This window comes from Osmerus mordax, chromosome 14, assembly GCF_038355195.1.
Source record: "Osmerus mordax isolate fOsmMor3 chromosome 14, fOsmMor3.pri, whole genome shotgun sequence".
NCBI lineage: Eukaryota > Metazoa > Chordata > Actinopteri > Osmeriformes > Osmeridae > Osmerus > Osmerus mordax.
Genome location: NC_090063.1, coordinates 16269201 through 16296623, shown reverse-complemented (window position 1 = coordinate 16296623; position 27423 = coordinate 16269201). Strand labels below are relative to the sequence as shown.

General features: G+C 48.2%; 1 protein-coding gene across 3 annotated transcripts; it reads right to left on the bottom strand.

Moving 5' to 3' along the window:
* Nucleotides 1-1881: 1881 nt before the first annotated feature.
* On the bottom strand, nucleotides 1882-26920 carry grin1a (glutamate receptor, ionotropic, N-methyl D-aspartate 1a). 3 transcript variants are annotated; one of them, XM_067250363.1, is made up of 21 exons: nucleotides 26669-26917; nucleotides 24322-24456; nucleotides 22932-23108; nucleotides 20247-20309; nucleotides 19423-19520; nucleotides 18910-19031; nucleotides 17562-17736; nucleotides 17178-17322; nucleotides 16853-16939; nucleotides 16399-16534; nucleotides 15695-15822; nucleotides 14928-15092; nucleotides 14207-14325; nucleotides 13359-13471; nucleotides 13016-13164; nucleotides 12411-12568; nucleotides 11653-11814; nucleotides 11288-11397; nucleotides 10838-10983; nucleotides 6024-6134; nucleotides 1895-1975 (listed from the first exon to the last, which is right to left on the bottom strand). In XM_067250363.1, exons 1-21 carry the CDS (start codon nucleotides 26915-26917, stop codon nucleotides 1907-1909), a joined length of 2817 nt encoding a protein of 938 aa, XP_067106464.1. In that variant the 3' UTR covers nucleotides 1895-1906. The 3 variants fall into 3 exon arrangements, with proteins under 3 accessions (XP_067106465.1, XP_067106466.1, XP_067106464.1); XM_067250364.1 differs by lacking the exon at nucleotides 6024-6134 and having other exon boundaries at nucleotides 1882-1975; XM_067250365.1 differs by lacking the exons at nucleotides 6024-6134; nucleotides 20247-20309 and having other exon boundaries at nucleotides 1882-1975; nucleotides 26669-26920.
* Between the last annotated feature and the right edge of the window lie 503 nt (nucleotides 26921-27423).

Here is a 27423-nt window from a genome sequence, read left to right as displayed (position 1 = left end):
TTTCACATTCATGAACTAAACTCTGCTTTAGTGGGGTTTTTTTCTTTCTTATTTTCTTTTTTTTTACACAAAACGGTGTCTGGTTTTCCAATATAATGCTATAACTTATAAATCAAGTATTCCAACAAATTATTGGGTCACTTTACAAAAATAAAAAAAATAAAAAAAGTAAATTCATTTGTATGAGACACTTGTAAAGTAGCTAACTTCAACCACTCTAAACCTTACTATAAACATGTTCCTTTGAACGAAATTCATGAAGGCTTGGAATTGGTGGTTCTGAATATTCATGTGCCAGTCAAGCTTGAAGGGAACAGTACTTTGAACAGTACAGTACGTTAGTATGGCAATGCCTCTTGGGGGTACAGGACAGTGGAACGCCTTGCCAGAGGGGAGAATGGCAGTCTCTCCACAGGCAGAAGATGTTTCTCAACTCCAGTGCTTGGGAAAAGGCCAGTTTTTGCAACTAACCAAGACACGTGTACAAAACTTAACAGCCCTCACCAGGACTGCAAGTTAAACTGAGTTATCAATACACTTGGCTTCCTTCATGTAAAATATCTCAAAGTCAGTGACAGGATGTCCTTTCGCTGCACTGGGAGGAGGTTTTGCATGAAAGACCAAGTGCTGGTTGGGTGAAAAACTAGGCCCCCTGATGCAACCCTTTCAGACTGGAAATGAGAAAGACTGAGAGAGGAGAGAGGGAGACAGAGGATGTTCTCATGGCAACAACTATCGGCGGGTCCAATCAAAAGACCTTACAAACCAGTGGATGGACCACAGTGTCTGAATATTAATGATTTACAATCGCGAACACTCAGGATAACACTCAGTTTCAGTTGAGAAATTTTACGATCCAATGATAAAGGTACTGGAATTTGGCCATTTACGAATACACACAGACAAAGCTAAATGTTTTAACCAGACAGTTAAGAAATGAGTGAAGGAGTTGCTGGATGTCATCTGTAGTGTACCTAACAAACATGCGTTTGTCAAACAATTATAAAATACTTAAAGTTTTAAATGATATACTGTCATCGAAGCTCACAATGTGGCAACAACTGGCCAGAGAGACAGCAGGAGTCTCAGGAACTGCATTGCCAGTTTAAACACAACAGAGAATATGCATCAATTAAAGTCTCATCTGATCTTATGCATTTACAAAAACATGCATGTTTCCATATCTATTGTTGCTTGGGGATTATATAGTCACGCAAATCCATACCCTCGCTAATAAATCTTTCTCAGCTAGGGAATAACAAAGGTAAATCTATAAGAGTTAACATACTGTATGGTTATTAAAAAGTGCTCCTTAAAGATGATATTCATCCCATTTTCCTATATTGTCTTACTGTACATTGCAGTTGAGAAATTGATAATAATACTTCTGGTTTCTAGTTTCTGAATATAAGGTTAAAGCATGATATGTAAAGCACCTGCAACAAAACAGTTTGTCCGCAGAAGTCACCTAATTAACAGCTTGTCTAAAACAGGAACATTTTCAATGTTGCTAGATATAACCAAGAAGTGGTAAAATCATACATCATAATGTCAGCAGTAAGTCTGCTATAAGACCAAATCTAGATCATTTAAGCTTAAGTTTGCAGAGTACAAATACAGAAGAAAAAGTGAAAATATCAGTAAAATAAGTGTGTCACTGTGTGTTATGCTTGGAACACTAGAACTACCTTTAGCCATACTAGTTCCAGCTTGAAAAAGGTGCAAAAAGAGTAAACCAGTTCTTTTAAGGAGAGGCAGTCTGTCCAGATCCTCAGCAGAGCCACGACTGCCACACAAAGAGGGGAGCTGGGAGATGACCTCCCTCCGTCTCCCCAACCGCGTTCTTCCTCTCTTTCTGAAGAGCGAATCTCTCTCTCTCCTTCCCCCTCTCTCTCTCTCCTTCCTCTCACACCACAGTGCTGACAGACGGGTCTGACAAGTTGAGCTGGCCCGTGATGTCTGTGGGTGGGTACTGCTGCAGGAGCGGAGAATAGGGAGAGGAGAGAACAGAGAGAGGAGAGAACAGGGAGAGGAGAGAACAGAGAGGAGAGAACAGGGAGAGGAGAGAACAGGGAGAGGAGAGAACAGAGAGAGGAGAGAACAGAGAGAGGAGAGAACAGAGAGGAGAGAACAGAGAGGAGAGAACAGAGAGAGGAGAGAACAGAGAGAGGAGAGAACAGAGAGAGGAGAGAACAGAGAGAGGAGAGAACAGAGAGAGGAGAGAACAGAGAGAGGAGAGAACAGAGAGAGGAGAGAACAGAAACAGAGAGAACAGGGAGAGGAGAGAACAGAAACAGAGAGAACAGGGAGAGGAGAGAACAGAGAGAGGAGAGAACAGGGAGAGGAGAGAACAGGGAAAGGAGAGAACAGGGAGAGGAGAGAACAGGGAGAGGAGAGAACAGGGAGAGGAGAGAACAGAAACAGAGAGAACAGGGAGAGGAGAGAACAGAGAGAGGAGAGAACAGAAACAGAGAGAACAGGGAGAGGAGAGAACAGAAACAGAGAGAACAGGGAGAGGAGAGAACAGAAACAGAGAGAACAGGGAAAGGAGAGAAAACAGAAAGAAAATGTCACTCGCTTACACCGAGGCCTGGGATCCGTTTATGTCTTACCTCTTATGAAAAGCAAAAGGGAACAGCTCTGATCCATTTCGGGGGGAAATGACAGAAGCAGAGCTCTTCTGTAACCCTCCCCAGGCAGAGAGAGGGAACTGAGGTGCAGACTGCGAAGGCTGGCTGGTTGGTTGGTTGAGATGCTGAATATAAAACCACACAGTGCCTGTCTGTTCTGCCTGAAGTGGGTTACACACCTAGCGTGGAGTAGGTCCTGAGAGTCAAGCACATTTGAACCAGTCGAGGCAATCTTCCCTCACAAGACTGCAGGGCAATCATTTACCTCAGTGGGTAAAATCGATATCTTATTTTACCCAAATCCATTAGCATGTACATAACTCATTTTAGCAGCTTAGAGGATCAATTAGGATTGAGCCCCAATATTGCAGTCATGATGACTGTTTCAAAGTGCTTTGCAGTCGGACTCTTACTCCCAGTCCTGATTTACACTGTGCTTTTGTCAAGCAAAGTGCTTCTTTACTCTGCATCTACAGTGCTGGGTGGCCAAAACAAAAACAAACACCACCCAACCCCATGCAGGTGCGCGGTTACTATGGCAACCGGGACTTTGGTATTGTGTTACCTAACGTTTCACCGATTGTGTGCGATGCCTTGGGTACCGTGGCAGTTACCGTGGTTTACAATGCTGAGGATGGTTACCGTGGCAAAGGAATAGGGCAGCGGTGTCGCGAAACCACGACTGTCTCCTTGGATACGTTCCCGATCCATTGTAAACACGGTAATGCGCTGATCTTGCAAGGTCTAAATTATTAGACATTGCGACATACTTTCTTCCGAGGGTACTAGAAAATATTATTTTCCTGCATGCTCTCCACTGTAGTCTTTAAAGAGCTTTCCAACACGTCAATCAGAATCCAACTTACTTTGTCTGGATTCTAATTCACACTCTTGTTAGTTGGAAAACATTCACAACTTAGTGTGAAAAACAATTCTCCTTGAATTGAGCTAAGCTTTCAGAGAAATCTGAGATAATTTAAACACATTCCAATCTGTCACTTAATCCACATACCTTTGACTCTTCAAATAAAAAAATCCCATTTATGATTTCTCATCAAATAAATTTAGCCTGATAATAAGAAAGCAAGATCTCAAATGGAAGAATACGAGGTAAGATTGTGTCTCTCATTTTAGGCTGTGCTTATGCTTTACTCCAGCATTCAATTCAATGGAGCTTCATAAGTTCTTATGATGAAACGACCATGCTAAGTGACCTCGGGGCAGCGTCTGCAGCGAATCAATACTGGTGACCTTTCATCGTCAGTTACAGAGGTTGTCCCATTCATCACTTAGACTTAAGTGTTGCATCATCAAAAGGCTTAAACCCCCCTGTTTAGGCCTCTGCAAGGTACTCTGAGCGTTGCCTTGGGAGCAGGTGGAACTTCTAAAGAGAGACACTTCACTTATCGTCGTCACTCTTAACAAATAACTACGGCACTTAAAATGCGACTCTAAACAAAACGGCACTTAAAATGCGACTCTAAACAAAAACGTCTACCAAGTCTACTTCTACTGTTATGTTCTACCACTGAGGACAGGAACAGTGAGGTGCATGCTGGAAGAGGGAGAGAGGAGCGGTGAGGCATGTGGGTGAGGGACGGCGACAGTCAAAGTCCATTGATATCCATCAATATAAAAGAAGGAAACACTTATATAAAATTAAAATAATGGTCAAAGACTGAGGATGGTGCATCTGTCGTTAAGATAGTCCTTGCGTCATCTGCTAGGATCTCTGCGGTCTCTCTGGTTTTTGTGTTCGAGACCCTCGAACTAGAATCCTACACCTCTGACAGACGCATCAGGGAAATTGATCTCAAGCTTCTTTTCGTGAATACCTTCCAGGACAGAGCAGGACTCGCAATAGGTGCAGTACCGATTTAGTTCAGTTTGAGAACATCCACAGAATATAGGCTACAGTAGACACAAGAGCAGGGGAATAGTCAACCAAAAAAAAAAAGAAACGACACACAACACAACTTTGCCCCCCCTCCCCCCCCCAAAAAAAGAACGAGTGAACAACTGAATTAGCCTTGTAGCTAATTGTAGTCCTGGTAGCTGGCTTTTCCAACACAGCTGAGATTTGGTCACTGATGTAGCCAGCGACGTGACGAGTTGAGCCGAGATCTTTATTGGTGAGGCAGAGCACTTCTCCCCTGTGGAGGAGACTGGAGAGCTGAGAAGCATTTTCTAAAACCCTCACGCTCGCATTGTGCGGCAGCAAAGGAGGCCTTCACAGAAAACACATTTACAGAAATAGTTCTGGATGTGCCTATCAATGTTTTTTTATGTTCATGTTTTCTTTTCTGGTGGCTCACAACTTTGCTGCCGACACAATGAGAGTTTGCTGCTCTTGCGGAGGGTGGGAACAATGCTTCTAAGGTTCTCGAGCCTAGAAAGACAGCGTGAGGAAGGCGACAGGAGAACGATCTGGGATGTCGTCCACCTAAAAATAAAACCCTTTCAAGACATGCACATTTGACGCGATGAGGACATCAAAATAAAGCTTGTTCTCGTCTGTCAGACAATGCAATTTTGCGACACAACAAACAAAACGAGACAAAGCAAAAGAAGTCTAGAGAGTTAAACCACTCCAAGGGGGCGAGGGGTGATCCTGAAATAAACGGTCTGTAGGTATAGTTAGACGTTAGTGTATCTTCAGAAGAGTTGACCGACTCCAGTCATCATTGCCATCTTCAAAAATGTTTGCGAAGGATTAAACGTTTGGTGCATGCTTTGACATCCAAACCAAACTAACAAGAGCTGAAAACAACAACTAGGGAAGCGCAGGATTTCAGTGGAAGAAGATGGATCAAAGCAATCAAAGGGACAAGAGAACAAAACACAAATAAACACACACACACACACGCACATCACAACGTCACAGAGGAAACAAAAGTAGGTAACCACATCGGAAATCACGTGGCAGGGAAGAAAAGCAGCCAAAACAACACAGACAGTCCTGCTTTATCGGTCCTTTACTCCAGAACCAGAGCCTCTAATCCCATCCAGCCCCCAAACCCAGCCTGGCCCGGCCCAACCAACAGCTGCTGCTCCAGAGCCCCCATGCAACCTCCCCCAGGGCCCTGTCCTTGGCCTGACCTGTCTCCTGCACTGCTCCTACTGTCCTGCAGGGGGCGACCACCTACAGATGGCATCTGGATGGCTGCGCGATGGCTGACTGACAGACACGTGAGCGCGGCCGCCAAGCCACGGAGGATGAGCGAGAGAGGGATGAAGAACTCTCGTACTCCAGAGATGGGTATGGCAGAGGAGGAGACAGAGGGTGAAGAGAGGCTGTAGAGAGAGAGATGATAGGGAGGGAGACAGAGGGAGAGAAAGAGAGAAAAGGGAGGAGGAGGGGGAGAAGCTGTTGTTTCTTCTTCATGTTCTTACCGTATCTTTGGAGGACCTACGTCTCTTGATGCTGGAGGCCAGGTTGGTACTGATGGACCTAAAAGAGGCTTTCTGTTTGGGCTCAGGGTCTGCTCTACCACTTTTCCTATCCTAAAATAAATATATGTAGAAACATTATTTGTGTTCTCGGGGGGGAGTGACACTTTGGTTTCAGCCTCACCCACTCACTCTCTCTCTCTCTCTCTCTCTCTCTCTCTCTCTCTCTCTCTCTCTCTCTCTCTCTCTCTCTGTCTCTCTCTCTGTCTCTCTCTCTCTCTCTCTCTCTCTCTCTCTCTCTCTCTCTCTCCGTGTTCCTTCTTCCCTTATCCACTATCCTGGGTTAAACACTCTATAGGAAGAGGGTAGAGGAGTATAGCATGTACAACCTGCCTTATCACAGTCATGAGAATCAGAGTAAACAAGATGGGGTATCCCTATCCCTTTGCTGACCCATCCGAACAGCCCATAATTGTACATGCCCCCTACTGGAATGCATTGGAATGGTTTTGGGGGATGACCATCAGAAACGTGTGTGAGCGATGCCTGTGCTACTCTGTCTGAGCCGGTCACCTCATCCAACACACACACACACACACACACATCCGTTAAAGTTTCAACCGTAGACATTTTCAACCTCTAAACCTCTATGCCCCAGAGACATTACAATCCCATTTGGGGGAAAAAATAAGCTTAACCAGATAAACATATCAAATATCCGGAGTGCTAGCTAAACAGGATAAAGTTTCAACCCCAAGATCTACAAAATCACATTAAATAAAACAAAAAAGGCATTTCCCCTTGAACTCTTGTCAAACACAGGTTTTCTGGCCATGCCCTTACAACATTACAGGTCACCAAAGTCAAAGTCACCACCCTCCCTCTTTCCATCCATGTACCTGACAGCTACTCCCATGTCTCTACATGACTGAGCACATGACTGGGGTGTTAGTGTGCAGAAAGCTTGTATTAAGGTACTCTTACATCTTGTGTCTCTAGAGAGGAAGAGGGCTGCGTAGGGGAGGAGAAAAGAAAAGTAAATAAACATCCATCCACTCAGCTTTTAAGATCGTTAAAACTTTAAGATCCTTAAGCCGAAAAGCGAAGGTAACCAAAAGAGCGAGTATCAAAGCTAGCAACAGAAACATTGACATCCAAAGCCAGGCGATTGTAAAAAACATATTCAAGCTTTGAGAAGGAAGGGGAGCCACTTAAATGGATACCAATTTGTTAACATAACAACAACAACAGATAAGTAAGAGATTAATTAATCAACTAAAGCCATTTTAATTGTTATACCTTGGGGTCTGGTATAACGGAAATTCACCTCACATGCCAGGATTGTAGGCAAGTTCTGCTAATGCCTGTTTTGTTCCAGACTACTGTTTTGCACGAAAGGTCGCGTTAGAATGAGATGCACTAATCTAATGGACTTTATCGTGAGGTGGAGGCTAATGTGTGTGTAATCAAAGTTGTCACGATAATGGTGATGTTTTCCGAGCCAGGGTTTAAGACAGTTAAGAGGGCCTCACAGTAGTGTGAGGTTCGGCAGGGGGTCGTAATGAGGGATTAGGGAGGCCTTTCTAACAGGGGCAGGTGTGGTGTGAATTTCATAACATGCAGAAAAAGGGGGACATAGATGGGGAGGGGGGGGGGGGGGAAGTGGATGATAAGAAACACCAAACAAACAAGGTCACGTTTATCCCCAGGCCTGCACAACACCCTGTTGTCGGGTCACGTGACTGAGCCCCTTCCAAAGTTCTGGGCCCTGCTTTAGAAACCCAGACCGTTTCACACTCTTGATGGCGTGGCATTAAGAGGTGACTGTCTGTTATCTGGCGTTAGAGATGGTTGGAGGGTGATTTGCAGAGAGGGTTGAAGAAGAACATGGCAACACTCTCTACTGAGCAGGAAAGAAAAACGTTTTTCCTGTTAAAAGAGGGGAGATTATGTTAGAAAATGTTCCAAAGCCACCCTGTGGTCATATTCCACAAACGGGATGGACTTATCTATTATGAGAGTCAGGTGGCTGAGTGGTGAGGGAGTCGGACTAGTAATCCGAAGGTTGCCAGTTCGATTCCCGGTCATGCCAACTGACGTTGTGTCCTTGGGCAAGGCACTTCACCCTACTTGCCTCGGGGGAATGTCCCTGTACTTACTGTAAGTCGCTCTGGATAAGAGCGTCTGCTAAATGACAAAATGTAAATGTAATGTAAATGTAAATTATGAAGGCATAAAGAATAAATTAAAAAATCAATGCAATTCAACACTGATTTTTTTGTTGTTTATTTACATATTTTGTGTGTCTTTCCTATGGTCTTTTCCCCTTAATCTGTGCGTCGCTTCTCCTCACGGGAAATCAGCCAATCAGAGCACTGGTGAGGTGCTGCGTCTGCACAGTCCTGGCCATGCAAAGCAAGATGGGCCCCCAGAAAGCGTCACACTGGATATGTCATGTATGTGGCAGCTTCCTGTCCCCAACAGGAAACAGCAGCCACTGTAGTGCATCATCACACCATCAATGAGAATCGTAGTCGTCATCACTGGTTCTTCCACATTTTTCCCTCCACCTACAGGAAGTGCACTTCTGAATAAGCCCCGCCCCCCTTAAGGGGACAACTTAACTGTTAAGAGAGATGCTGTAAGGGGGGGGGGGGGGGGGTGTGGACAGATTCAGAGCACCAAACATCCATGCACCTCAAAGATCTCTTGGCAAGCTATGTGTTAGAAGCGACGGAAGGTGGCATGTTGGGTAATGTAGTTCTTAATCATAGGGGAAGCTCTAGGCAAAACCAGCTAGAAGCGGTTATTCAGAAGTACACATCCTGTGGAGTTGGCTAGCTACACCCAGCTACCTTCAGAAGTGTGTATACACACAAAGTGTACACACACACACACACACAAGCAGTTGGAATGATGCCACGACACACAGACACCTGCTGGTGAATGTCACTGAGGAAGGAACAGGCTACATAAACTGTCGTTTTTAAATCCTGCTTCAGATCAGCCACAAAGCTCTGGAATAGCTCTACGATTCAATACAGCCTTTCATGTGAAAAAAAAAAAAAATTGATATAACAATATCACAGAGGCATGAGTTTGATCTAAAATGTTTACGTAATGCAAGTATAGCTTTGTGTCAGCTAACCCATTCTCTTTGCCGTCTCCATGTTCTGAATAAGTCTCAATAAGGCAATAAGGGCTGTTTCAGCGTTTTGTGTAAAGAATAAAAGATTCCCTTCCGTAGCCTTCCGGGCCTGCTTTGAAAGATGCTAAGGAGGATCATGCGCATGGCTGGAGCCATCTTAGTGCAGCGGTGCAGCCCTCAACTCTGGAAAAAACCTCCATCTGGAGTCCTGCTCTGGGTTAGCAGGGCCCACAGCTGCACACAGCCTCGTCCTTTCCTCAGTGAGTCTCCCCTGGCCCCACCCCCAACCCCGCCCCCGCACACCGTCAGCCAATCGTGTGTGTCTGCTGTAGGTGTGTCCATCCAGACAGACACACACACACGGGCGTGAGGGCCACGGCGAGTCAGACGCTCTGACGGAGAAGGACATCGATTTGCTGACACCACAAAGGAGAGGCCCTGGTTTCCTCCCAGGGATGACAAAGACCAAAGACCCGTTACCGGGCGGTTACCGGGCGGTTACCAGGCGGTAACCGGGCGGTTACCAGGCGGTTACCGGGCGGTTACCGGGCGGAGGCGGCTGCCTCCGAAGCAACATCACAGACTCACAGGGCCCGCTGCCTGCCAGTGTGTGTGTGGTTGTGTGTGTGTGTGTGTGTGTATGCATCCCCCCTCCCCTACACCCCCTCCCGGATGAACCCATGCCACAGTGTTGCAAGAGCCTTGAACAGCATTGTGGGCAATCGGGCAGGGGGAGGTGGAAGGGGGAGGGGGGGTGAATGGGGGCAGGGTGAAGGACTGCCAACGCTTCGCTGCGGAAGATGTTGGAGTTTGACGGCAAATCGTGTTCTCCGTTGAGGGACGGGTGGAGCGCCTAAGTCAAGTGTGACCTGGATGGTTTTCAGGTTGGGTTTTAAGAGGCCACTGTTTTGAAAGGAGTCCCTGACACGCAGAATCTCCCAGTGGTTATGCTCTCATGGTCCTTATCACACATGAGGGGGTCAGCACGGAGGGAGGGGGGGAGGTGCTGACCCCCTTGCTTCCAGGCAGGTACACTGATAGTTGGGTTAAAACGCCTGTATTTCTGGAGGTGGTTCCATGTTTCTGTTAGCACATGGCTCTATTCAATGAGAAGGTTGAGCGTGGCTCGTAGTAGAGACAGCCGGTCAGCATTAGCTGCACAGTCGGGCTTAGGAAGCGTACAAAGCATGACAGTGGCAGCTGGGCTCTGCTGGCTCATGCCTATCCACAAAACCCCTTCAGCTGGGTCTTAACTCTAGCGGCGAGGGGTGGAGGCGGCTCTGCTAGGTTTACGTACTAACGAGGGGGTCCCGGCCGGCCCCAGCGACTGGCTCCCTGGAGCGTCCTTGCTGTCCTGCAGGCACAGACAAGAGACATGGGCGACGTGGCCCCTCAGGGACCTGTAGGACCCTAAGATTGGGAGGGGATGACACCTACGTGATGTAGCGTGTGTGGGGGTTCACTGTTCGTGGGACAGTGATTCACAAGAAAACTGGGTTCCCGCAGTGCCAAAAATTGAAAAAAAGGGTGGGTGGGTGGAGTTGTACACCTGGAGGGAAGGAAGGGGCTGAGAGAGAGAGAGGGGTTCACTCAGCCTCTCCTGGCCCGCCTCGGGCTCTCCTCCCTGGGTGTGTGCGTGTGTGGAGGTGGGCTGCGACGGAGGTTCTACCTGCAGGTTCTTCCTCCAGACGTTGACAGCCGCAAAGGCCAGCTGCATCTGCTTCCTGCGGGCGTCTTTATGGCGCTTGTAGGCGATCTCGATAAAGATGAGGAAGATCCCTGCTGCGATGCCTCCGGCCACCAGCATGAAGACTCCTGGAGGGAGACGGAGACACACACAGACAAAGGACGCCCCGTGAGTGGCTGTCCCTCGACTCGGCCACGCCCACTGACCCCCGTACGGGCTCGCGTCGGATCAGCGGGCGCGTGCAGGCGTCTCCACCTGCTCCGTAAATCCACCAGACACACGCCACGACCACCGCCACGTCACGTCAAAAACACACAAAAAAACAACCGAAAAACTAAAGGTATTGGACAAAAAAAAGCTACAGTACCTTACCACTGCAGTTTTTGTCCAATCACTTTTAGGGTTTCTCTAGGCGTGAGAGTGGGACCATACCTGCCATGTTCTCAAAGGTGAGTGTGGCTGGGGCATTGCTCCTTGAGTCACACTCCTGGTATCTCACCCAGGTTTTGTCTAGGTCTTCCATGAAGCCGTTCTCATGGGAACTGCAGGGGGTCGGGGGGGATAGTGGGGAGAAAGTGAGAGTGTTATACATCGACCTGGCAGGAAGACACATGCGAGTCGCTCCATCCCAGAATGCAACTGACACACGTGAAACAGACAAAGACAGATAGCTGGACAGACAGACAGAGGGGAGATACCGAGAGAGACAGAGCTCACACGAGGCGATGTGTTTTATTTTGGATGGCTGGGGAAAAAAAAAGAGTTGAAAGACGAACGCAGCTTTGGCTGGGACAGACCTGAGAATGGCCAGGGACACGTTCTGTTTCCAGGGGCTGTCCTTGCGCATGCCTATGCCAAAGCCCGAACGGAAAAACAGCTCTCCCGTGGTCACAAGGTCGCACTTCTGCGAGGCTTCAAACTCCAGCACCGCAGAGTCCCAGATGAAAGCATGCAGCTTGCTGTGGATGGGAGGGAGGGAGGGAGGGAGGCAGGAGGAGGAGGCAGGAAGGGAGTAGGCAGGAAGGGAGGAGGGAGGAGGAGGGGGTTACAGTGCAACAGTACAGTGATAAACAAACACAATTACGGCTTTCCCCCCCCAAACCCCCCCTCCCTGTGACACACCAGCACGTGGGTGTGAGTCAGTGTTACCAGCCACGTCCACGGACGCTTTAGACCCCAATGAAATCCAATGCCGGACGGACGAAGGGGGCGTCCCCCATTGGATTCCCACCACTCTCTCTCTCAAAGACGCTCGCCTGGGTATAACCTGAAAAAGTTGAACTCCTCAGCTCAACGTTAGCTCTTCGCTGTCAGCCCGGCAGAACCGGCGCCCCCTACCCTCACATCTACCCCTGCTCTGGGCCTGGCACTGTCTTGGCTGGACCGGTGGGCCTGGACCAGAGGGCTGAACCCACAGTAAGGCCTGGAGCTTCCCTGTGGTCCGGAGGTCCAAATCCCCTCCCGGGTTCTGGCTGAACTGACCCTGTCTGAGCCTGGCTACCGTGACCAGCCGGCCGACCCTCCACCCGGTCGGCCCGGCCCGGCCGTCACGTACTTGTCTCGTACGGCCTGGATGGCCTCGGCGGCAGACTCATAGTTGTGCTTCTCCATGTGGCGGTACATGGTGCTGAGTTCCACCTGCCGCCGGAAGTAAATGTCCACGGAGCTCTGCTTCACCGTGGCGTAGATGAACTTGTCTGATGGGTTTCTCAGCTGGAGGGAGGGAGGGAGGGAGGGAGGGAGGGAGGGAGGGAGGGAGGGAGGGAGGGAGGGAGGGAGGGAGGGAGGGAGGGAGGGAGGGAGGGAGGGAGGGAGGGAGGGAGGGAGGGAGGGAGGGAGGGAGGGAGGGAGCAGGGTGTGGTTAACAACGCGACTCTCACACATTTTTCCACACAGAAAACAAGAATATCCGTACTGCCGATGAGCGAGCTTAACGCCATGTGAAAGGGTGTCAACGCTACGGTCACGGCAGTCCGGTCACAAGAGCTCCAGTTCCACAGCACATTGAACACCGGGCAGGTTTGGAACTGACCCCCTTGTGTGTGTGTTTATGTGTGAGTGTGTACATGTGTGTGTGTACGTGTGTGTGTGTGTGTGTGTGTGTGTGTGTGTGTGTGTGTGTGTGTGTGTGTGTGTGTGTGTGTGTGTGTGAGAGCTGACCCTCGGGTCGTTGATGCCGGTGATGCGCTCCTCAGGCCGGTCCAGCACCAGGAAGGCAGCCAGGTTGGCTGTGTAGGATGCCACTATGATCATGGCGAAGCCGGCCCACACCATGCCCAGGATTCTCGCTGAGAAGCTGCGCGGCGCGCCTGTGGAGAACGAAACCCAGGAAGTGTTTTCATACATGCCGTTGCTAAGCTAAACTAAGCTAAACTAAGCTAACCTACGCTAAACTAAGATAAACTAAGCTAAGCTAACCTATGCTAAACTAAGCTAAGATAAACTAAGCTAAACTAAGTGATGTGTTAGAAGTCTTCTTGTTGCGTAGCGCTGTACACCGTACCTTCTCCTATCCCAGAGTTGAGCAACACTCCCCAGGAGAACCACATAGCGGACGACAAGGTGAGGGCGTCTTCCTCTTCTTCTTCACTGTTCACTTTGAACCTTCCAAATGGGCTGGAGAGAGAGAGGACAGAGAGCCGTGACACGGCCACCTCAGGCAGGGAGAGTCGACACAAGCGGTCAGATGGCTGAGCCGTTAGGGATTCGGGCTATGAATCTGAAGGTTGCCGGTTCGATTCACGGCCATGCCAAATGACGTTGTGTCCTTGAGCAAGGCACTTCACCCTTCTTGCTTCGAGGGAATGTCCCTGTACTTACTGTAAGTCGCTCTGGATAAGAGCGTCTGCTAAATGACTAAATGTAATGTCAACGTAAATGGAGGACCAACCACACCACACACAGACAGAGAGAGAGAGCAACAGAGAGCCTGACAGCGATAGGGGGAGAGAGCGACAGTAAGAAAGAGAACAACAGTCACAGACAGAGCAACAAGCACAGAGAGGGTACAGCGAAAGGGCTGTGGAATGACCAGAGCCTGTCTTCACCTCCGCCTCTCTCTCCATCCACGCCCGGGGAAGATCCGATGCCTTCAGCAGCCTACTGTACACGCTGACCCAACAAAACCCATCTGAGCTCTAACACACACACACACGGACACACAGACACACACACACGGACACACACACACACACGGACACACACACACGGAAACACACGGACACACACACACGGACACACACACAGACACACACACACGGACACACAGACACACAGACACACACGGACACACGGACAAACACACGGACACACACACAGACACACGGACACACACACACATTCCCCTTGTACCTGAACCGGTCTAGTAGGTAAAGCATCACCGCCACCACATGCACCGACAGACCCACCAGCAGCCACAGTGTGCTCTGGAACGGCTGCATGAACGAGTCCAGAGTACTGCGAGGGATTTCCTGCAACACACGGTACGGACGGTCACACCACCGCTAGCTCTCTCAGCTACACCAAAGCTAGCTCTCTCAGCTACACCAACACTAGCTCTCTCAGCTACACCAAAGCTAGCTCTCTCAGCTACACCAACACTAGCTCTCTCAGCTACACCAACGCTAGCTCTCTCTCAGCTACACCAACGCTAGCTCTCTCTTAGCTACACCAACGGTAGCTCTCTTTCAGCTACACCAACGGTAGCTCTCTCTTAGCTACACCAACGCTAGCTCTCTTATCTATACCAACGCTAGCTCTCTTAGCTACACCAACGCTAGCTCTCTCAGCTACACCCTACTCTGCAGGAACTCTACATCTAACTCCAAGTGTGATCATCTTGTTTTTCAGATTTGAAGTGAATGACACATTGTTTTAAGAAATCATATCAACTGACATTTTCTCACTGTACAGGCAGCCCAATTTACTTCTTACAATTTACTTTACAATTACTGCACTTAAATTTGTAGTGTATAAATCACAGATCCTACCACTAGGGAACTCCCACATCAGGACTACTGCACAAGGTTGTCTGTAATGGGTTATAAAGGGAGAAGGTGAAGTAGGCACGTACCTTTTTAACTAGGATAGTCAGGCCTTGGTACTTAAAAGGTTTGGAGAATTCGATGTATTGGGCTCGTTCGTTGTTTATAGTCAGCGGGGCTACGATCATGTCTGCTAGGCCTCCCAGCAGCTCCCCCATCATCCCATTCCACTCCTTCTTGTTGCTGTTGTTCACCTGCATTCAGGAGACACAGCCGGGTCAAACGACCTGGCCCAAGGCTTACACAGCCGACAGGATCTTTCCCTGTTAACTCCTCCCATGTTCAGAGTTAACCCCAAGAGACCCCGACTCGGGAAGGCCCTCTGACCAAGAACAAACGCACACAAACTGAAAGGTGTTTTCTGTTCTGGGGTCGGGGATTCTGGTTTGGAATCCTGTTTGACAGAAAAGCTCCGTTCGGTTTGGGGCTGTTTGTTTCGGCCATGTCAGGTGAGAAACACCAGGGGTTCAGCAGCACTGTCCTTGAGGGGCCCTGGTGCCCTGTGGGACTGAACATAGGACAGTCGGGAGCTTCCGACCACTGCGTTTACAGCAGCTTGGCTCCATAACTCATCCGGTCAAAGGGTCAGATATTGTATAGACAGTTAATAAATGGGATATGGTTAGACAATAATAATCTGCAATGCTGTAATCATCTCAGGGCATTTCATCCGAAATATTTGTCAACATTCAAAACATGCTTTTATTGACTTTTGTAGGGAGATTACAACTGTTTTGGCCAACTTAGTGTTAGTAATGCAGAATATAGGATCTCTTCCATTTCCAAATTAACTGACCCGCTCCTGCGTTCCGAATTTCCCATCAGCCACTAGATGCACCTCGTAGGTGAAGTTCATGTCTCCAGCCAGCTTGATGAGGAGATCCACACAGAAACCGAAACAACACTGGGGAACGATTGGGCGTCCTGTAACCCAAACAGCAAAGATTACAAGTTACAATCACTCTAGATGAAAAACGTTTTTTTTATTGTTGATATGTTTGAAATATCCCCTAGTATCACAAACACCACACCCCAGACACACACACATTTTCACAACCAGCCAACAACACCCAAACATTTACACACACACATACACAAACACACAGGATATGTCCACTGCTTGCTGAACACACACCAACACATGCTCACACTGTTTTGCAAATACAGAAGCAGCCACGAGCGCTATGCTGATGGTACGCTTGATGGTCACACACACACACACAAGCATGGACACACACACACCCACAAGCATGGACACACACACACCCACCCACAAGCATGGTCACACACACACCCACAAGCATGGACACACACACACCCACAAGCATGGACACACACACGCATGGCCACACACCAATGGGCCAACCATCACTCATGACACACTCAACTACATGCATACATATATAGATACCTACTGCATATATATGTATGCATCTCCAGTTGGTGTTTGGAGAGTGTAGTCAAAGCACAGTGATATCATAAACGTCCCTGTTGTGTTACCTGGGATGGTCTCATTAGGTCCAGTGCAGATCACCTTTTTAATAGTTACTCCATTAAGTGCTTTTTCTTCACTACAGGTACCATCCTGCATAGTTGGTTTCACATACACAAAGGGCTCCTGGTGTATGGTGACTATCTGTAACAGATGGGAGGAGAAAGATGGATTCCCTGTCTGTGACGTGGCGGGAATTCAAGCACGTTCTGCGATGAGGGTCTTCGGAGAATCCGAATCCCTGACACCCCTTGACCCGGCCCAAACACAGTACAGCACAGCCACACACACACTCTCAGCGCACATACACACACACACACACAGCAAAAAACACACCCTCAGCACAAACACAGGTCAGAAATACTACAAAAAATACAAATACATCTTAAAAAAATAAAAATAAAAACCAAGTAAACAAGGTGACAGAACGTCATATGGAGCGAATGGGGCAGCGGGTGGTACCTTTAGTCTGGTCGACATCTGGAAGCCCCGCGGCTTCTCCGTCTCTCCCCCCGGCCAGATGATCTTCCTCTGATTATTCATGACCACCTGCAGGGCCGCAGAAACACGTTAGCGGAGCGCAGACAGCGTTTGTGAAAAGGAGCGTTCGACACCCTGCAGCTTCAGGTGGCTAACTGCTGCGGTCCACTGCGTGTTTCACCTGATTGGTCACTCACTTTCAACATTTACACGTTTACTGTTCATTAGTGACTGAAGGTGTGACTGACCGGGCACCAGGCTAGACAGCACATTACTGTGAGAGGTAGAAGACTGTTTGTCCGTTGACCTGTGTTCCGTTGTAGATGCCGACTTGAACAAGTCGAGTCTTCTGGTAGTTGAGGATACTGTAGTGAGCAAACTTCCTGTCTCCGTCGTCGTTGAACTCCACGCGTCCTGTGAGGCCTTCTGGGTATTTTGATGACATCAGAACCCTGAGTAACAGATATAGAGATGACATTTAGATTTTAGAGAGGTGGGGATAAGGGAGAGAGAAAGATTGATTGAGAGAGACACAGAGCAATAAAGAGAGTTGGAGAAAGATTGAATCATAGAGAAACAGGGAGTGCGAGACAGAGTGTGTGTGTAAGCTTCTCTGTGTGTGTGTGTGTGTGTGTGTGCATGTGTGTGTGTGTGTGTATGTGCGTGTGCGTTCAGGCCAGGCCTCACCCACCGCTTAAACAGAGGCCCCGTTTTCCAGATGTTTGTGTTTCCGACGCAGCCTCTGGGGGGTTCAGTGATGTTCTCCTTCTCGAACAGCTCCTGGATGGACTGCGCCACCACGGCCACGGCGTCGGTGATATGCGCCGACTCGTTCTTTCCGTTGATGAGCTGGAGGCCGATGAGACCTGCTCACGCCAACGGGGGGACGGGGCGAGAAACAGCCAATCAGTGACCAGCCTGAACACAAACATTCAGGAGCCTTTTGCAGTGGAAAACTTATAGGGTCTCGAGGTTAGCAACCGTGAGCAAAAGTCTGAGCTAAGATCCAAGCCACGCTTTGAGTCGCTTGATGACGTTGTGTGTTTTTGTTTGTTTACTTGTTTTGACTGGGATATCAAGAGATCCGGATTTATTAATTTGGACATGATCTCCATTATGAAAATAGTAAACGATTTCAGATAGTAATGGATCCATATCTTGACATAGTTCTTAGTTGACTTTGCCCGGCATTCAAGAGTCCCTTGAAGTTGGATATATTCAATTCTATAACCCCCCATCTAAGGGACCAAGTTGGGAAGAAAACAGGCAAAATGCTGTGTGCGTGGGATCAAACTAACACACATCAAACCTATTAGAATTGATATGCAAATTTACAGCATCGATCCAACTTCAGCTAAGTTTCTCTATTGCAAACGGGTCCAAACGTATTGCGGACTTGTCATGGAAGCCACGGGTGATGAATGTGGAGACTGGACCAGGTGCTCAGACAGACACGACATGGAGTTCCTCGAGGGGGGTGGAAGTGCTTAAGTGCCTAGGGAAGACGCGAACATTTTGTGAACATTGAGTGACATAGTTACGTGAGACTTGTTTCGCATTTCCAGAAACAGAGAGAAAGGTTTTTGCTTACCATTCTATTTCAGTTACACTTCAAAGTGGGGGTTGCAAAACACCCTTCATAAACTCATGAGAACCAAGCTATTAATTTTTCAAAATAAAACAATGAATGCAGTGTAGCTACGGGCAATCTGATGTTTATATGCAAACATTTACATGGGTTTGAAAATATGAACCGCTGCTGTAGGCTACAGCTTGTCAGTAAGGAAGCACAAAGTAGACGAAAGATGAGGATTGTGGAATATGTTATGTGACTCATTTAAACCTTTAAACATGTCAAATGCTTAAATGTTTAAACGCTAAACATTTAACAAACAATACAAACAACATGACTAGGAATCTTCCTCAGAGATAACCAGCCTTCCTAATCCTACGTGTCATGGGAGAGCAGAACGACCAGTACACAAGATCAACGTTCGGAGGTCTTTTCCCAGTGCCTGCTGGGTAACGGTCGTACGTACCGTCTGGCGCCTCGCTCAGGGCTTTACCGGACATCTCTCGTTCTCCCACCAACCACACGTAACCGGACCCCGTCATGTTGAGGAAGCGGGCCGCCTTGTAAACAGACGCAGCGTCCTCTTCGCTGGAACACAGAAGTATTATTTTCGAACTCGGCCGGCTGGGTTTGCGTACCTTAAACCCTGTGACATGCTGTCAATTCGGTTACGATAGAGTAAAATCTAATTTTATTTTTGCCGCCCTTTGAACATCACAGAACTTTTAACGGCACTGGGATTCACATGCGCCCATATAACTACACCTAAGCCACCCTAAAAAAGAACAAAATGAATAAATGGGTGAGGAATTATTAAGATACATTTAGATAATGGAGAAAGAACAAACTAATGTCTGATGGACTGCAGTTCAAAGCAGCCTCGATGTGAAGAGGTGGGACTATCACCCCCCAAGCCTGTGTTGATTGGTGGCCAGCCACCCAGTCCTGACGTGATTGGTGGACAGTAGATGGCTCTTACCTGGCGGAGAGGATGATGACTCGGGCCTCCAGCTCTTTAGCCTCCAGCAGCAGGGCAGTTAAGTTAGTCTCCTGGCTGAACTGGAGGACTTTCTCTGCCTGTGATTGGGGCACAAAATAAGTCAAGCCAGCTACTTACCCCGACCTCAGAACCCTGCTCCCGCTTTACCTGCTCTGCTCGGATTTGGACGCTTTTGGTTGAAAAAGGAAGATGGGACAAAAAGGAATACGATCCAAGGAAATCGGCTCAACTAAAAAAAAAAGCTTGGGGGGGGGGGGAACTTTTGCATTTTTCGCACGCATGCAAACTGAGGGTTATCAAGGCTCCAAAGAAGAACGTGCACGTTAGGTAGGGAGGAGAACAAGGTCAATGCAACCAGGAACTAAAAACGGGTGAAGGGGAGTGAGGGGGGGTCCTTTTCCCCTCAAGCAAAAACGGTTGAAATCTAGGTAGAACAGGAAGGAGGAGTTTCTGGGAAAGTATTTTTGTCCCACACTAACGGTTCTTGCAAACAGTTTTTTTTTTTTTTGGTGTGTGTGTTGTCCTGAGAACATGCACTCCTGTTACTGAAGAAAAAAAATAAAATGCTAAAAGTGGAACGCTGTTCATTTGAACGTTTTTTTTTTTTTGCGAAAATTATAGTTCTTTCCATAACAAAACCATTCTTCATTGAAATCATAGGAAAATGCCGAAAAAGAAAAAGAAAAAAAACACGTGCTACCAAGAGAGGGGCATTTCTGGGTTGGCTGGTGATTGGTTGGCTGGATACTAGTTGCTACGTTTGGAAAGTTGGTGGGCGGCGTGCATTGACCATGCAAATATACCTTAGGTCCTCGCTTGTTGTCAAAGGACAGTTGGTCGAGGTTTTCATAGTTCCTTTTTTTATTCTGATGAGTAATGTGCACAGAGAAAATATGCAGACACAGAAGAATATTATAAACAGTTGAAAATGGAGGGCAGTAAAGCATTCCAACAAATCTCCACTTTTCTGCTTCAAATTGGGGATCTCAAAATGAGGCTTGCAAGGGGACATCAAAGACTGCCAACGATTGAACACAACTCCGTTTACTTCCTGAACCAACTATGTTAACTTCCTGAACCAACTCTGTTTACTTCCAGAACCAACTCTGTTTACTTCCTGAACCAACTATGTTTACTTCCTGAACCAACTCTGTTTACTTCCTGAACCAACTATGTTTACTTCCTGAGTCATCTTTGAGCCGAGCATTTTACCAACCTTCAAACACCTTCACACCCTCAAGTCCTTCCACAGCGGATAACGAGAAGTGAGAATCGTCTTCTCCTTTCTGCTTCACAGAGCTGCTTCTCTCTGCCTTAATGTCCTGCCTCTCAGCTCAGCACCAACTGCCAAGTGTGGGTCTACAACTCTCCTCTCCCCAAATGCTACACCGACCCTGCAATGAGTCCATTAAAACGACCGACCAGTAAACCCAAGACAAATCGCACTCAAAGCCTGTGTGTTCACGCTTCACTGACGGGATTAAAGGTCCGTTATGCCCAGATCTAATCTGAGGTGGGTGCGATCAGAGTTGCATCATTACACTCAGACTGACTCTGTGTGCTGATGTGTTTGGGATAAGGTCAGAGACCATGAATCACACCCATGAATCACTGTGAGATTGCAGCAAACACATTAATGCGACTATAGTTTTGGATACGCAGTAACATATCTTGGGACAAAATGACCCAAATCATTTTTGGGGGTATTATTTCCCTCTTTCCAAACGTCTGTGTTTTATACTTGGTTCTCTGTGACACTCCTGATGTGAACCTCGTTCTCTTTGTCTCCCAGAAGTGGGAGTCAGGTGGCTGAGCGGTTAGGGAAGCGGGCTAGTAAGCTGAAGGTTGCCAGTTCGATTCCCCGGTGGTGCCAAATTACGTTGTGTCCTTGGGCAAGGCACTTCACCCTACTTCCTTCGGGGGGGAATGTCCTTGTACTCACTGTAAGTCACTCTGGATAAGAGTGTCTGGTAAATGACTAAATGCAAACGAGTCTCTTTGAGTGCTCTATTTTTACCTCCTCACTCGGGCATGAATACTGCATGATGTGTTGCTCCTGTTTTTATTCTGACGAAATCCACTGCAAGCAGTGACCCCACGTCACTCTCCTGTATAGATCCCATCTTGACAAGCGGCATGTTATTAAGTCTACTTTTACACCAAGTGGGAATATGAAAAGAGCATGTGGCAGAATCTAATAATCAGCAACAAAAAGCCATCTTTTTTTACAAACCTCTACAAATTAGTTGTTACAGCTGCTAACTGTCATATTGGGCGATATATTCGGCAAAGTAATTTTTTTTTACTATCAAAGAGATGGCATCTCATTACAGAACCACATTGAGTTCCTGTCGTAGGAGACTGTCAAGACTACACGCTTATTCAACCGGTTTTTGCTGAATAATCTACAGTGTGTTTATCAAATACCTCAGAGACCATTCGGCGTCAGCAAAGCCATTAGGATTATCCAAAGAAGATCAATCATATGACCATGCATGAAACACAGCTATACTCAGCCACGCCACATTAATCTTCGATGTGTGATTGATGAGTGAAAATATCCTTGGTTCATACCGTTGTCCCCCAGCATGAGTTATCATGGCCTTGCGTCACATTACATTTTTCATCACCCGCTAATTAAATTACTCGAGACTCGGTTCGCTTACTCGCGCAATTACATCAAAAATCCCTTAAGGGAACCAACACCTCTGTATAAAACACCCTTGTCTTCATCCCCAGGTGAACTAGGCTCATTAACTGTGTGTTAATCGTTCTGTTTCAACTCCTCACGGGAGAAAAACATTCCCAACCTCTTTCTGGGTTAGGGTGGATCAGCACATTTCACTGACCTTGGATCCACCCAACGTGGCCCAGAGCTGAACTCAAACTGGATGCGTAACCCGGGTGATATCTGGCTTCACGTGCTGCAACACAGAGTCTTGAATTACATAATCCCAAAGCGCACGAAAAGAAAACCCCGGGCATCTAGTTCACTAAAGTAGAGAAACATACTAAACTGGTAAACATAGCACGTCATCCATCTGTGCGTAAACAATCCGTGAGCGTGTCCCTCAGGGTGAGGAAACGAGGGCTGAACTCCCGTCGCTTCACTTTTGTACGTACAGATGGCCATGGTGTGAATGAACTGTACATGTATAGGAGTCATTGATGTTTTGCAAAGCCCCAGATTAAGTCCTCTATTTGGTCTCCCACTGTGAATTAACACAGGAGAATTTGACTATGGTGAAAAGCAACATGAGATGAGTAAAGAAACGTACAAACTTCTGTCAGATTAGACCACATTAGACGCTGTTGATGCCTTAAGAATGTTAGCCAACGTTTACACAAGGGTGAGAAAGATGTGTCCACACAGAACAGAACGGAAAACATCTACCCGTAGATACATAGAGGACCTCTGTGTTAAAACAGCGGCTACACACACACACACACTCACACCCCGGAAGGTCCTGTGTGTCGGAGCGTCTCACCTTCGTCTCTCTCTCTTCCAGGAGTGTCTCCAGCCTCTTCTGGGCGGCCCTCCCCTCGTGGTCGTCGCTGACGATGAGGATGATGTGGTTCCAGCGGAACTCGCGCATCATGTCAAACCAGACGTGGGCCTGGTGGGAGTAGGGCGGGACGGTGCGTAGGAAGGACAGGTGGATGCTCTGGGGGTCGGAGGGAGGTCAAAGTTCAGAGGAAAGGAGAACGAGAAGGCAGGATATACGCCCAGGACTGACAGGCCGTCCCTTTCGTGGTTTGCCATTACAAAAAACTTTTACATTTATGAAAGCTAAATGTGAACATAAGCCTCTGGTTTTGTAGTCTTATTAGTTTCTATTGAGTAAAGAGTTTATTGTGCTGTCACAGTCATTGCTCATGCAAGGCAGGAGGGTATTCAAGGCAGATTATAAAACACATTTCCTTCTCTTTTATGATTCATTTTATAGCAGAAGACAATCTAATTATGGCTGTCGTGATGCCCGTTAACTTAGCACGTTAAATCAATAGCGGCTATCTCCAAAAGACCTCTTAATCTTTCCTACTGTCTGTGTCCCTCCATCCCTCTTTCCCATCCTCTATTTTCCTCCCTCTCTTCCCTCCCGCTTTCCCCTTCATCTCTTCTCTCCCTCCCTTTCTCACTCCCCCGCCTCCCCCTCCCTCCCTCACCCCCCTCCCTCCTCCTCCCCCTCCCTCCCTCCCTCCCTCCTCCACCCCCCTCCCTCTCCCTCCCTCCCTCCCTCCCTCCCTCCTCCCCCTCCCTCCCTCCCTCAGCCCCCTCCCTCCTCCTCCCCCTCCCTCCCTCCCTCCCTCCTCCACCCCCCTCCCTCCCTCTCTCCCTCCATCCCTCCCTCCCTCCCTCCCTCCTCCCCTCCCTCCCTCCCTCCCTCCCTCCTCCACCTCCCTCCCTCCCTCCTCCACCCCCCACCCTCCTCCACCGCGCTCCCTCCCTCCTCCACCCCCCTCCCTCTCTCCCTCCCTCCCTCCCTCCTCCACCTCCCTCCTCCACCCCCCTCCCTCCTCCACCCCCCTCCCTCCTCCCTCCCTCCCTCCTTCACCGCGCTCCCTCCCTCCTCCACCCCCCTCCACCTCCCTCCCTCCTCCACCCCCCTCCCTCCTCCTCCCTCCCTCCCTCCTCCACCTCCCTCCTCCACCTCCCTCCCTCCTCCACCGCGCTCCCTCCCTATTCCACCCCCCTCCCTCCTCCTCCCTCCCTCCCTCCTCCACCTCCCTCCTCCTCCCTCCCTCCTCCACCTCCCTCCTCCACCTCCCTCCTCCCTCCCTCCCTCCTCCACCTCCCTCCCTCCCTCCTCCACACCCCTCCCTCCTCCTCCCTCTCTCCCTTCCCTTCCCTCCCCCCCCCCCCCCTCCCTCCCTCACCTTGTCAGAGTAGATGGACATGCGGGTGGTGAGCCCCACCACAGGGATGCGGTAGAACCCAGCGGTGTAGGACACAGGGGTGGGGGTCAGGTGGTCGTTGGACTGGGGAGGGTGGCTCACCAGGATGGCGTACACCTGCAGACATGAGGGGAACAGTTACAGCCGGCTCACCTCCTGCTAGGGAGCTTGGTGAGCAAATCACAAGGCAATCAAGCGCAATCGATCTACAACCGAGTACAACTGAGGAACTGTCTTCCTTTGAGAATGTTCCACACTTTCACATATCACTGTATAGTAGTTTATTCTATTGCTGCGAGCATTCCACGATACAATACAACTTTATATTCTATTGAGAATGAACGTGTAGCTAACTTAATCTCTTAAGTCTCTGAGCTCTTGTACTAGGCTAAACTGCTGGAGTATAAACACTGAATTATCATTATAGCCTGTGATAATTGCGACTATTATAAATACAATGTTGTGTCTCATCCTTGAGAATTGTCTTTGAGATCCAATGTTGAGGCCAGAAACCGGCCTGGCTGTGGTGCAACAGCCTCATATGTGAAGGCAATATGGTTGGGTCTGAAACGAGGTCACTCATCCACAGAATGCTCCCAGGCATCCACACATCCATCTGCCACGGACCTCCCTTCTCAGTGATAACCCTCTCCTCGGAGCCAAGACCGTCACATTACAACACACAAGGCTAAACATCCATCCCCTCGCGCAGTCGATGATACATCTCACTGGGCAGGAGGGGGTAAACAACATCTCAAGCTATGAGAAGGTGGCTCTGTGGCCACGTTTACATTTAGCAGACGCTCTTATCCAGAGCGACTTACAGTAAGTACAGGGACATTCCCCCCAAGGCAAGTAGGGTGAAGTGCCTTGCCCAAGGACACAACGTCATTTTCACGGCCGGGAATCAAACCGGCAACCTTCTGATTAGTAGCCCGATTCCCTAACCGCTCAGCCATCTGACCCCCTCTGCTAATGGATGACGGTGTGTCCGCTGTATTCAGGGAGTGTGTGCTGGGGCAAAGATATGTAAGTAAAGTAATAATGCGTTCATGTTGCACACAATGTCATCCAAAGAGACAAACATGCTGTTTGTGTGTGTGTGTGTGTGTGTGTGTGTGTGTGGGTGTGTGTTTGAATGAAAGATGAGGACGAGGCTTTTAACCAACTGTTACTGTGTTTTAACATGTCTCTACAGTTGCCTGCTTCCTTATACATCATTTATGAAGCATGTGTAGCCAAAGAAAAAAATCATAATAATCTACCCTTTGCGTGAGGTCGCCTTTCTAGATGGTCTCAGGGAAACACCTAAGATATTAAATGCCAGGAATTTTATCTCAGCTGAGTAGGGTCAAGTATAAATTCATGCTCATCTTAATTTGGCCTACCATTATTTGGTGGATAAGCGCTCTTACATTTTGTCAGTGAGTGTTAAAATACCTTGTTTAGAGAGTAGGCTATGTTTAGTGCTCAAGGATTAAATGTTGACGCCCTTTTCGCACCTAGACCTACCTTTGGCAATATTTGGTCACATGACATGAGCGGGAGGAAAGTGGACCGCTGCAGTAAAATCGTTCGTTCTGAATTGTGCGTCATTCATTTCGCTGTTCGTTACTTCATTTACAGTTCAGTGGATCTGCAGCTGTGTTCTTTTTACAGTGAGGCTGCCCTTTCAACCGCAATCCGACACAACGTGTGGCCTATTTAGCTCTGTTTGTATCAAAATAGCCTTAGTTTGTCAAAATGATTCATGATGTTATATTGGATAAAACTCATGAAATAGCTTAATGACCCAATTGTGTGAATGATGGTTTAATCATGTAATTTGACCCGATTTGTTTTGACGGCTGGCCTGGAGACAGGCTCGATGTTCTGCTGCGCAACGAACTTTTTCATAAGCGTCTCATTGGGTTTTAGTCTATAGCTTAAGGCTATAAGCGTGTGAAAATTCAACTAACTGCAATTTGAAAGGCATGGCATGAACACATTTAAATCTATTGGGAACTATTTTGTAGGCCTACGTCTAATACCAATACGAATGCAGTGGTCAATATCGACCGTTTCTGCCTTTAACCCACGTCACTTCTGTTGAATCACAAGTGAGAATTTGCACCAAAGGCTACGTCGCTTCTGTTCATGCGGAATTTACACTATATCTCCACTCGTATTTTTTTTGTCTGGATAGCCTATGCAGCATATCTACTGTAGGATATTGCTGGTCTTCTCAGCAATTTCTGAATATGGATCATGCGCTACCTAAATGGCAAGTGTGTTGGCTATCTCAGCTCTCCAGCACTGTGGTGACACTTTCTTGCATGCGAAAACCTACCTGGCTGGAGATGAGGTCTTCACAGACGGAGAGTGCCATCTGAATGGCATTGGGTTTGTGAGTTACGGAGATGGCGGTCAGCTTGAATTTGTCCCTCCCATATATCTGGTTTGCTTGAGTCACCGCATCCTTAAACACCTGCTCGTACCTTTTCTGACTCAAGACGGCACCGATGTTAACTATCTTTGGCTCACATCCGGCCCGCGCACAGGAGCACGAGAAAAGCACCGCCAGCAGAAACAGACGCATCGTGTGAACGACCACACCGTACAGCGGATCCCGGTAGTTTTTCTCCCTGTTGGCGGGTCGGCTTGACCGGCTTTTAGGTGGCACGACTCGATTGAAATCACAACGCCACCGTAGCCTATAAAGAGTAGAAATTCTTGACAGAAGATTTATGTGCACTGCGGAGGAATGTGCATCTAGTCATTAGGACTCCCCAACCGCTGTTTGCATAACAATGATAGGCTAGCTCACGTTCTCCTCCATTGCAGTTTTCTCAATCTGAAGATTAAGTAACAGTGGATGAAAAATAAATTAGACAATTTCCCGAGCTCTATGGTGGTTCCCTTTGTGCTGTATAAACGCTCTTCGTTCCTGTGTGGGCTGGATATGCGGCTCCGCTCTGAAGTGTTCACACTGACGCGAGGCTCGGAGCTGAGCGTGCTGTCCTTGGTGCTGACAGCTGTGCCCGCGCGCTGTGGAGCGCGCATCCACTGTACCCTCATTCCGCGTTGGCGTGCTGCTGCTAGAAT